At 41.6% G+C, this 12879-nt stretch overlaps 1 protein-coding gene across 2 annotated transcripts in view; it reads left to right on the forward strand.

Moving 5' to 3' along the window:
- The first annotated feature begins 3963 nt into the window (after nucleotides 1-3963).
- Nucleotides 3964-12879, forward strand: part of LOC306694502 (interferon-induced protein with tetratricopeptide repeats 5-like) — a 32811-nt gene continuing 23895 nt past the window's right edge. For both annotated transcript variants that reach the window (XM_079157392.1, XM_079157391.1), the window contains exons 1-2: nucleotides 3964-4043; nucleotides 5292-6707. In XM_079157392.1, the coding sequence (XP_079013518.1) occupies nucleotides 4036-4043; nucleotides 5292-6597 (1314 nt within the window). In that variant the 5' untranslated portion in view covers nucleotides 3964-4035 and the 3' untranslated portion in view covers nucleotides 6598-6707. The remainder of the gene's footprint in view (nucleotides 4044-5291; nucleotides 6708-12879) is intronic.

Genomic DNA, 12879 nt, shown 5'->3' on the forward strand with positions numbered 1-12879 from the left:
CACAGTGCACAATACATTCAGTAACTCCTTTTAGTTTAAACCTCCTACAAGTAAACATATTGTAACACATAATATCCATGCTAGGAGCTCTTTAAAACTTAAATTCTTCACACTATTAAATCCATTATTTTTGCCTGCTGGAACATAAGTGTCTGCTGTATAAGTTACATGTCCTGTGCTCTCCCTTGAGAACCAAATTAGTCTTATTCAAACAGTGTCCTGCTTCTTCCTCAGCTGATCAAAAAGCATAAATGAAAGCTCGTTTATGTCCCTACATTAAATCATGTGTATATACACAACATTCAGGAACTTGGCATTGCTTTAAGGTCCACATAATTTTTAGAATCACAAAATGTGACTCATAGTATACAGCTGCTTTCAGTTCATACTGCTCACTAAGCTCTGTGCGGATCAGCACAGCTCTGTCTGCACTGACGGTGTTGGGGCTGGGAAACTTCACGAGAAGGAGCAGGCCTCAAAACCTTCGCTGTTGCTAACTTTCAACAACGAAGTCTAACCAAAAACGAACTGGATCCAATTTAAAGTCAAAAATAGTAATTTAATAAAAAGATAGCAGATACAACTGCAACCATGAAGGTAACAAATGCAAACTGATGCTATTGTCAGCTGGGCATCCTCGAGTTTGCGCTGACGAAAAGCTTTGCTTGTTCTCTGTCGTTCCTCAACGTGTTCAGCATGTTGCAATATGGTTGCAGTCATCCATATCACACAACTGTCTTTAGTGTGATGTTTTTCAGATTCATCGATGGCAGGAAAGCCTTCTTACAAAGTTCAGTCAGGGCTGTCACTGCAATGAATGCCGCAGATATTTTATGATAACGCACAAAGGAGGTCAAAGTTCTCTTGAATTCTGTGAAGTTGCTCTTTGAACTCTCCACATGAGTCATGGCTTCTTCACGTCTTCTTTCTCTGTTGTAATGTCCTCTTTGTCTCGTGTTCAGATAATCCAGATTTATATTGTCACGTGTTCCTTGATGGGGCTGTAGTTGTGAGCGTTGACATGGTGACTGTAGATTTGGATGAGTCTCGTCCTTCTTCATCCTAGGAGTGTTGAGTGGTGGGCTTTGGCGGTCAAGTTGTTTGTGCCTGGGGAGCATACAGCAGCGGCGTTGCGGAGACCAGATCAGGATCCACTCAACCATGTAAAACAAATACAAAACAAAAGTTCAGCAGTATATTTTTCTTTTCTATCAGTTGTATATGTCTTATTCAAATACATGTTTATTTCTTTACCTCTTGGACATTACTTCATTTGCTTCTGCTTCGCCTTTTCCTCTCTGCTGCTCCAGACACTGTTTGAGTTGATCCAATTTTTGTCGTAGGCTAAAGTTGCCTTTTTCCGGGAACCCCAATCTTATCTGTTCTTCCAATTGTTTGGCCGTCTGATTATCTTTGTCCCAAATATATTTTATTATTGGAGGTAATACCTTGGCATCAGGCTGCTCAGGCTTATTCTATGACTTTTTATCATTTCCAAATGTTTCACCTTTATTTTAAATTTTTTTCCCCAACTCTGTGTGTAATTTCTGTATCAGATTGAGACTGAATAAACCTCCCGCAGGAAAACCACATTCATTCACTCATTCGTTTGGATGTTGGCAGCTCACTTCAGGGACGGGGACATGTGATCACAGACATGTGTGATGCAGTAAAAGTCTCCACCGCTGTGATCCCGACTGCGCATTTTGCTCATAATCTGGGCGCACTTGGAACTGGGCGCACTTGGAACTGGGCGCACTTGGAACTGGGCGCACTTGGATCAGAGTTCACTTGGCGATTTGCCGACTTTGCAGCTCAGAAATTTAAATTTGAACTGCTCAGCAATCCATTGACGTGGTAAGAGCACCACGTGCACCTGTGCACATCCAAATGGAGCTGATAGACCTCCAATATAATGACACACTCAAGGCAAAGTTTGACTCTGTGGACACTGCACAGTTTCCAAGCTTCATCCCCGAAACGATGCCTTAAGTCCACCTACTGTACATGCTGCTCAAATGCTATGCATGTTTGGAAGCACATACCTGTGTGAGCAGCTTTTCTTTGTGATGAAGATGAACAAAAACCCACACAGGATTCGTCTCACTGATGCACACCTTCACTCCACATTGAGGGTTTCCACAGAACCTAACCCCAGATATTTATGAACTGGCAGCCAAGAAAATATGCCAAACATCTGGCTCTGATACGTATGCATAAAATAATGTAGCCTACCTAAACATGTATTCTTTTTGCACTTTGTCCAATATCCCTTCTAACCTGTTTATTAAATAGTGACTCTGTTTGGCCTTCAACGTAGTCCCAATTTTTAGTTTTGGCCCTCTCTGAGATTGAGTTTGACACCATGGCATATATGTAACGTGTTTGTTTGGTTGTTGGTGTGCCGCGGGATCTTTTTAATGTAAAATGTGTACCACGGCTCAGAAAAGGTTGAAAAACACTGCTCTAGACCACATTTGTCTTAGGTCAAGGGAACCCAGCGCTTACTGCCTAACCCCAAGATATTCAACCTCTAAGGCAGACACCAAACACTCACCCTAGTATTCCAGTCTTAAGTCCAAGGAATCCAATACTTATGTCAACCTTTCTCCAAGGTCTACAACATGCAACGCCAAACACTCATCCTTGTACCAGTCCTCCTTCTCTAGATTTATCCTTACGGACTCTAACATCTCTTAGGTCAAAGGACTTCAGCTTTTAACGTCTACACTGTCAAACACTCATGTCAACATGCAACGCCAAACACTGACCCCTCATTCCAGTAACCCAATCGTGATGCCCAGAAAAACGCTAGGATACGAGGTTAACCAACATCCACAATAAACCCACAAAACAAAATTAAAAAAAACAATATGAACAACAACAGACGTATTTGCTTTTCAGTCTCACGATATGGTCTTCCTGGATCAATTTCACTTATACGATTAATTTAAAAAATGGCAGCGACTCACCAAATGAGAATTTGTAGTTATTTGGACTCAACAGGTCCATCAAGATTAGATCCCAGTGAAGACGTTCAGGACAGGGATCGGGCCTGTCTCTCTTAATTTTGTTTGGTGGTAAGTAGAGGCCAGTTCACCGATCCCTGTTGGCTCCTGACGATCTTACAAGGGATGCTGTTCGTGACACCAATTGTGGTGGAAAATATTCCTATACCCGCTTTGCGTGAGTCTTTTAATGTTGAAATACATAATACCAAAAACCAGGTTGTCTTTTAAGTATTTATTCTCTGCGCAGAGAAGGTTCTATCATCACAACAGTCTCAGTGAGGAAGAATCAAGAAAAAAACGAACAAGCTTTCTTTATACAGAATGAGCAAAGGTGGGGGCCCATGGCCAATGTTAAAGACATTTGGTCTCAGACTGATAGGAACAACAAGGAAAAACAAACGGCCAGCAACCAAAACAAGCGGCCCAAAGGCCTTGGCCGTGAAACATTCTCATGCAACACAGTTAGTTATCTTTGTGAACAGGCAAGGGAGAATTCTTCTTTTGCACAACAGAGACACGGTGAAGTCCAACAAAGTTCAGAGCAAAAGTACTAATGCCTGAATACAAAAGAAATATATACTACATAAAAAATTACCATTACATGTTTCAGTTTGATCAGATGTGGCTGTAGGTTTTCAATCCCGGGAAACGAAAGTGAAGGCGAAGACAAGTCACAAAACATACAGATGCGTTCAAAGGTTGATGTACACGTTGATATTATCATTCGAGGTGAAGGTGCAGCCATAATAATGAGGTAAGTTGATGAGTCGTGTTTTAGATTCATCAGACGTGGCTGTAGACTTCGATTCCAGGGAAACGGAAGTCAAGGAGTGTTTCTAAAAGAGAATAGAAGAATGATGCTCAAGTGCCCCGCCTCTATGATCTGCTTCGACGTGATAGTGAACATATAAAGCTGCGTGCTCAACAACATCTTATCATTTATACCAATGAAGCCAAAGCAGCATCAAGAGCCAAAACCAGCCACACTAACTTAGAGAAGTTACAGAGTTGAGGAAACAGCTAAATGATGAGGTGAGTAGCTGTTTCTGCATTTCATATCATTGTTGGAGTAAATAATCAGTATCATTATGATTTATTTAATATCTTATCATTGTGACCTACAGCCAAATAATATTAACATTATGGATCCTTCAAGTCATTGATGATGTATTCAAACACTGTTCAGTCACATCTTCTCCTTCCTTCATTCCCTCCTTTCTGTCTTTAGGCTACTACTTTTATCCCTCCTGTGTTTCTTCAGTCTTGCCTTTTAGTCAGTGCCACAGGGATTCAAACCCTTTTTCTTAACAATTATTACTGATCAGTTGTTTTCTTGAAGTTTAATCCCACACTTCCAGTAATATAATTCTGGTGGACAAATGTGAAACGTTGAATTATTTTATTCTGTTGACTCCATTTTTTTCTTCCTTGTTCTCCTTTGTGGCTCACACCATTTCTTTACCTTTCTTCCTTCCAACCTTCCTTCCTTGCCTCCTTCTTCCTTACCTCTTTCAACCATCTTTTCTTTCTTCCTTCTGTCCTTCTGCCCCCCCCTTTTTTTCTCCTCCTGCCTCACTCTGTTTCTTCCTTCCTCACAGACGCTATCCTACATTTCATTACTAATCTATGTCTTCATTTTCGTTAACCTTTGTGTTTTTTTCATCCTTTGTTTCTTTTTGTCCTCCATGGTTTTATATTTTGTCCGTTCTAATACCTCTTTTCTAATCCATTCCTTCCCTCCATTGTCCCATTTCCTCTACGTCCACTCATTTGCCTTCCTTTGTCCTCTTCTGTTTCTCTTTCAAGTTTTCCTTCTTTACTTACTTTCCTCTTCCTACCTTACTTTCACGTTGCAGCCGTCTGTTGGTCCATATTTTTTCTTCCTCCTCTCATACTTCTTTCCTTATCTACTAGTTATTTTATAACTCCTTCCTTATTTCCTTTCTGACCATTCGATGCACCCTACTCTATTTTTCATTCCCCCCCTCCGATCCTTCCTCACTTCCTTTTTTTTCTTGCTGCCTTTCAAATCAAACCACCGTACACAACCAGACACAGTATGTGTATTGAAATTATGTTGTGTTCACATCAAGGAAGCAGCTAACAGATTCATTATTATATTATTTGCTTCCAAGAATTCAATGCTCCTTACTCCAGTTCCATGTTCGTCCCTTCCTCAACATGAAATGAACAATGATTATCCAAACATAGCACGCCTCTGAGCATATTATATTAACCTAGTGACGTGTTCTCATATTTGTCACTTTTATTCCCCATCAGTGCTGCTCAGAGTCAAACAACACTGGTCTCAAAACTGGAGGCCCTGCAGTGCCACTTTACCTGGGGTCTGGACCCCAGCAAGACCAAACTTTTACGTCTCAGCGACATACTGGTGGACATCGGCACGGAGGAGGGAAACTGTTGGCTGGGTCACATTTACAACCTGAGGGGGTTCATTCAGTACAAGCTGGGCCTCACTGAAGACGCTCAGAGTTTCTTCAACAAGGCTGCAGAGGCCTTCCGCCAGATGAGAAAAGCAGATGACGGTCCCTGGTTAGTGGTGAACTACGGGAACCTGGCTTGGCTGCACCACCACCTGGGAGACCAAGCAGAGAGCGAGGCTTACCTGTCCAAGGTTGAAGCCCTGATGGAGAAATACCCATCTCCATCGCAGGACGAGCTCCATGCAGAGATCTACGCTGAAAAAGCCTGGACCCTGATGAAGTTCAGTGCAGACAGAGAGCTGGTTGCAGATTACTTCCAGAAAGCCATCAGGATGCAGCCGGACATGGTGGAGTGGAACACCCGTCACGTCATAGAGTTAGCGAGTGCTTTTACGCACAGCAAGACAGGGCTGGAGGCTGACGTCTTGGAGAAAATAAGAGTCGCCAAGGAACAGGATCCAGAGAACTTGTCCCTTGCAGTTTACTACCTTGAGCAACGTGCAACGAAAGGAGAAGAAGTTGAGGATGAAGCACGTGAGTTAGCAGGAAAGGTTTTGAGAAATCCTGTCAGCAGCTTCAGTGGTATAAAAGCAATACTAAGGGTTTACCGACACTATGTATCTATTGATGAGGCCGTTGATTTGGCAGAGAAGGCTCTGGAAAACCATCCAGATGAGCGTTATCTGAAGAGATGTGCCGCACTCACTCTCAAATGGAAGATCATTTGTTTCAGCGACAGTCGCCCAAAGCAAAGCATGATAGACAGAGCAATCAGCCTCCATGAGGAGTTGATTTCTCTTTACCCTGATTCTCCACTTATGAAGAAAATAGACCTGGCAAATATATACGCGAAGTCCACTCACGGCCAGGCTGAAGCTGAGCAGATGTACCAGGAACTGCTAAAAATTGATCTGGAACCTGCAGAAAAACAGCTGCTTTACAACCACTATGCAAAATATTTAAACTTCGATCGACAGGATCACAACAAGTCAATAAAATATCACATGAAGGCGGCAGAGATACCGCACCAATCCTTCTATCGTGGGAACAGCATCAAAGTTCTGGAGAAGATTAAAAATAAACGCTGGAACCGAATGTGGAGAGAAATAGAGGAGTTTCTGGAAAACCTGCAGGAGCCATAGTGGTTTCATTACAACACTGGTCCTGAATCTGGACAAATAAATTCATTACATCACCTAAAAACTAAATCTGAGAATACTCATTAATTGAGCTGTATCCTCTATAAAGGCAGGTGGCTGCACATTTTTAGACTTTAGTTGTTGAACACAAAAGCTTGAAAAAAAATATATATATAAATATATATATATATATATATACACGTCGGAAGTAGTACACTCGATTTGTATGACAGGCTGAATCATTCAATAACACTGGTCTTTTAAATAACATCATGGTTTATTACAATAGATTTTGATCAAATGTCGTGTTTATTATATTCTTATGTGTTTTTTCCCTCTGTATTTTAAGTTTATGTAAGAACATTACTGTAGTGACTGATTCCAGCAATAGCCACTCGGCTGGGTGCGGGAGAAGAACGTGTTCCTTACTCGCTTCAACAAAAGGATTCCAGGCTTTTCGCTTTTGGGTGAGGTTCCCGTTTAATTAGTATAATTGGTTAACAGATGATAACATAGTATGATATCTGACTTATCTTCCCGGTCTCCCTCTGGTGTGTCTGTCTTGCGGTAAAAACCGTGCAATCTCCCCGTCACCCATGCCTCATTACCTGTCAGTTGCACCTATGCCCCATATATTAATTACCTGCCACAATTGGTCAACCTGAGGTAGGCTCCCAATATACATTTATAATACCCAGACCTAACTAATGGCTCCTACATTACTATTACTACTATTAGCAGTATGTGAAATCTGCTTTGCTGTATGCCTTTGAGTCGTGGAATATAACATTCTCTAATAATGTAATAGTAAATTTGATGCCTGTAACCTGAATATAACAGCAGATGCAGCTGATTGTATGTAAAGAAAGTATGTCAAGCTGTGTCTCCGTAGTACACAATTACCTATTAATACTATTAAATATACAATTTGTACACTAAGAACTCTTTAAGTTGTGTTTGTTTTTGCTGGTTACTGTACAATAAATTCATGTACTCTACACAATCTTGCAGTCCTCTTCACAGGGCGCTGATGGATGTTAGTCAAACTACAGCTCTTGAAAGCTAATGGCAAATTGAATTTTTGGTTTTCAGTTAAACAGCCCCGTCAGTGTGAAGTGGTGACCAAAACAGTAACCAGGTTACAGGGAAGATGGCAGCAGTGTGTAATAATGCAGGTGTCTCCAGGTAAACGCTGTCACCGCTGTTCACACCAACACTCTGCAGACGGCCGCTGCTCAGAATGTGCACATATACTAGATATATAAGCGTGTTTAAAATAATGCACACCAAGTTAATGTTTCCATTTGATGGGAGGGTTCTTTTTCATGACAAATGATTGCTTTAAATGCATATATAGAATAAAAAAATAATTCAGAACAGGATTAGAAATTAATTATCACTTTAATGTTTACAACAGCAAAGTCACTATATAAAGTCATTAATCTTTCACTGGAAACCTCCTGAGTGAAGTTTATAAATAATAATAATAATGAGGAACACAGACATTATCAGTCATTCCTCCCGTCCTCTGTCCTCCTGTCTGCTTTGTCTCAGCCAGTAGAGAAGTTTACAAGAACAAACTAAGATAAACAGTCAACTTCAGTTTTTTTGTAAAAAAAAAGAAAAAAGCTTTTGGCCGATCGCATGTGCTGTGTTTGTATAAACATAACGAGTTAGGGTATAGTGAATGAGAGCGGCCAATTGAATTAGGTTTTGTTTACATGTTAGTGCTTGTGGAATAGATGTATTGATAAATGATTGGCTTTTACTTGCAAATGTTTTTTTTGCAGTAAGCGAAGTTGCCGTCAAATGGAGTATTCTTCACTTCACCTGGTTCAGGTACCACCGTCCCGCCTCTCTGCTCACTGATGCATCGTGTGTGTGTGTTTGTGTCTATGTGTAGTTGGAGGAGCTCAGCCCCACAGAGAAAGTAGTGGAAATGCTCACTTCAGTGTGATATTAAATTACACCAAACCATTAAAAAGCACCAGTAACGTCAGAGTTTATCAATACTCCGATTTTGAATAATCCGGGGCACGTTTAATACCGAGTCTCAGTAGCCATCCCTACCTTTTAGGTAATGCAAAAACACAAAAGTCTCTCACCACAGCCAGTGTCCGTTCTGGGCTGCTGTACAAACATGGTGGTGCAACATGGCCGACTCCGTGGAAAAGGACCCGCTCCCTAATTAGATATAAATGGCTTTTTTAAGCTAAATAAAACATAACGATTATTAGTTTCAAGTCATTATACACTAGCGAGTTATGCATATTATATTCCTTTTCTGCCAACTAATCCCCCTAAATGTTACACTGTTCCTTCAAGAGAACCCTCCTGTTATGTTAATTTCTCAGGTACAGCAATGATGTTCCCGGGTCAATGTGACCCAGTGCATGTTTAATCATCCAAAAGTTGTCAGAAACCCCAAAATCCTAATAAATATAGTTTGTACCTCATCACCAACACCATTACTAACAATTAAATCAGTATTTAGTGGAATTTAGTTATTCCCCCTCCATAGATCATAGTTCAATGAGGATAACTCACTCGTTTTCATGAAAAATACATGTTCAAACTATTTTTTAGGTACATTGGAAAAACCTAGATATAAATTGCATTAGTCTACCGTAACATGTATTTTTTTCTAAATCTTTTTTACATTTTGAAACTTCCTTTTTTTCATGGGGTGATGTAGATAAATAGAGATGAGACACCTCTGCTGTTCAGGGTCATATTGACCCGCTCACTCAAAATCAAGTCAAATGAGTGATAAGGATTTGTATTGAAAGTAAAGTTTATTTATGTTTATTTTAGTGCTGGGCAACGTTTACAATTTTTAATCGCGATTAATCGCATTGTTTTGCGCAAAGTTCAATAATGAATTCAAAAGTAGTGTATTGCGCACTTTTATTTAAAAAGTACTGCTATATGAACAAAAGTGCAATAACATTTGGTTTGCAAGCACTTTAAACAAATAAGGTGCTTTTTAACAGCAATATTCCCTTTACACAGCAGTTAAAATACAGTTATAATGATTCTGATAATAGATATTCAGCCGGTGTTCACAACTTTATTTTGATGTGTGTTATAAATGCAATTTGAAATATACACCTTGAAAACTGTAAACCTATCTACGTCGTGTTTTTTATGTTTGTGAAATTCTCAGTAGCAATAACTAAAGGATATGCTTATTATACATATTCCAAACAAAACACTTTAAAAACTCTAAAAAAATAATTTAAATTAATCATTTCTTTTTAGATTTTTTTGGTATTTTGGTCAGACACATATGCAACGCTGCTTACCGTAATATGTGTGGTATTTGTTATAAATGTATGTTGGTACATAGAGGGTGATAAGAAGCTGTACTTGGAGGGACTTAGGACCCAGCGGAATGTAGGTGAAGCATGGAAACTGTAGTCTGTACCGTGGCAGTAACGTGCAGCATTTGGAAGTTAAGCTAATAAAGAGTTGCAGTGAAGAGCAGTTTGTTCTCTCGTGCTTATATGTTTATTTAAAAACACGACAATATGTATTTTGATATTGTCACGATCCTGTAACGAGACGCGCGATGCATGTGTGTGTGTGTGTGTGTGTGTGTGAGAGAGAGACAGGAGGGACCGACGGTGACGGAGTGAAGGGGGGTTCCGGACCGGGCGTGTCACCCGGTGGGGGGGAGAGCGGCAGCAGAAGGAGGTGAAGCCACACAAACACAGCTGTTCACCGCTCGCTGGCCAGTTCTTGTGTTAAAAATGTCCGCTTAATAATAACAAACAAAAAACTGCGTTAACGCGTGATAATATAATTGTCGGCATTCATGAATTAATGCGTTAACGCGATAATAACGCGTTAACTTGCCCAGCACTAGCTTATTTATAGTGTTAAGAAACAGACGTACAAAAAATAACAAGACATGAACACAATGAAGAGGTGTGTCTGTGTGTGTGTGTGTGTGTGTGTGTGTGTGTGTGTGTGTGTGTGTGTGTGTGTGTGTGTGTGTGTGTGTGTGTGTGTGTGTGTGTGTGTGTGTTTGTGTACGTCTGTCTGTGTCTACACAGAACACGAGTGACATGTCACGGTGTGCTTTGTGCAAATACATTTTGCACATGTCGCACATGTGCTCGTCTTGATGTCATCAGATGGCTGGCAGACCTGGCACCTCTTCCTTTTCCCCCCATCAGCAACCTAGAAAGATAATGATAATGATTACTTTAGTATGTCTTTCTCCTGATCCCCTGAATCGCACACATGCATGCACACACACATATACATACACACACACACACACACAAACAATTACTTACCTCAGACACTGGTGTACTGCAGCGACTGGGGTCCTTGGTATGTGCTGTCTCCGTTGTATGTGCGGCACCACGAGTGCCTTCTCAAGTTCCCCGAGAAAGATGCGCCTCTTGTACAGCTTCGACACGTTCCACTCAGGAAAAATCTCCATCCAGATGACGAACACATTGTAGGCCGATACATCAATTATATTATAAAAGATGACGAAAGGCCAGCGCGCAGTCATTCTCTTGGTGCTGTAGGACCCTGTTACTTTGTCCAAATTGTCCACCCCCCTTTTGTGGCATTGTAACCTAGAATCATGCTTGGTTTCTTGTCCTCTCTGGTGCTGATTTCAGCATTTCTATGGAGAGTGCTCATGAGCACAACATTCTTTCCCTTTTGGGGGCAGTAAGACACTAGGGCTGTGGTGTCTGTGAAGACAAACTTGGACGACTAGGGAGCCCTGTTCTTGATCTCCAACAGTTCGGCAGGGAGCTCAGATCTGTTTTATCGGACAGTCCCGACCATTGTGAGCTTTCTCTTTAGAAGTTCCTGACACAGTTTGTAGTGACGTAATGTTGTGCCCCCTGAGACCCTCTGCCATGTTGAGCACAACCCTCACGCCCTGATTCTTCTCTGGGGCTCCTCCAATCGGCTTTCCAGTGTAAACCTGCATGTTCAATGCATAGCTGGAGTTTGCATCACATGCTGCTCAGATTTTTATGCCATGTTTTGTCGGTTTGGAAGGCATGTATTGTCTAAATGGCCAGCGACCTCTGAATGCCACCAACCTTTCATCCACTGTGACATTAGGACCTGGGTTATAGAGTAGGGGAAGACCCTCATACCCACTTGTCCCACACTGTCCTAATAGCTGCCAGCTTGTCTTTCTCCCGTCTGCTAGCTCTTGTTTCCCGATTATCAAATCGGATAACTCTGGAGAAAATGTGAAAAGTCTCCAGAGAGAATGGTGGCTCAAAATATGGCCCTGCCTGTCTTTGCATCCCACATGCTGGCTGCCGATTCATCCTTTGACTTATAGACCCCAGCAAGGACCAGGAGCCCCACATATGCATGTAAATGCGTTTCATCCAGCTCCTTCCACTTCTCCCCCAAAACACGTCTCCCTTCCAGGATTAATCATTTCTAGAATTACTTTCTGTATTGAGTTTGGAATGACCAGCTCAAAAGCTGACTTGATGTCTGTGACACGAGTCACTGCCATCCTGGTGGGGCCTGGCACTGTCTTTATAATATTTTCGGCAGACAGTCTTGGCTGACGTGCGTTGGGTGAGGATGAACACTGTATTTCACAATTTTTTGACACGAATGTCTCGCTTAGAGGAACAGGTATATCAGTTTCCTCATCTGATGGTTCATAATCAGCACCATTGTAATCTGAAATGACCTCAAGATGGTCTTCATCTTCAGACACATCCTCCTCTATTTCCCTGTCGTGATCAAGGATGTGCTCCAGAGCCTCCAGGGCTGTCATCCTTTTGTTTCTGTTGCTTATGTTGTCCTCCAGTAAGCTGCTGTGTTGTATGTATCTGCAGAGTGTAATGTTGGTTGGACTCCCAAGCAACCCTTTCATATGTTTCTCCCCTCTCCTGCTAAGTGTGGGCGGAGTTTTACCGCGGTAAAATAAAAGGTTCCTGTCAAAGTCAAAATAGTATCTGTATTTCTCGCACAGGCGGGGTAGTGAGAAAGAGAGTGTGTGTGCGTGTGAGATTGGGATGAAATATGGTGTGTGTGTGTGTGTGTGTGTGTGTGAAATGGGGTGAAAATAATGGTGGAAGGGAGTAAGAAATACTTTTCTCACATTTTCAAAGAAAGAAATGGTCTAAACTTGACACTTCTGACCCCTTCTAGCCTCCACTTTCACTGCCGGGTCAAATTGACCCGAACATCATCTCTTTAATATAAACGTGCAAGGGGGGGTGGGTGGGTGGGGGGGGGGGGGGGGGGGGGGGGGGGGGGTGTTGCAAATACTGGATATGA

Source organism: Pholis gunnellus, assembly GCF_910591455.1.
Source record: "Pholis gunnellus genome assembly, chromosome: 4".
Lineage (NCBI taxonomy): Eukaryota > Metazoa > Chordata > Actinopteri > Perciformes > Pholidae > Pholis > Pholis gunnellus.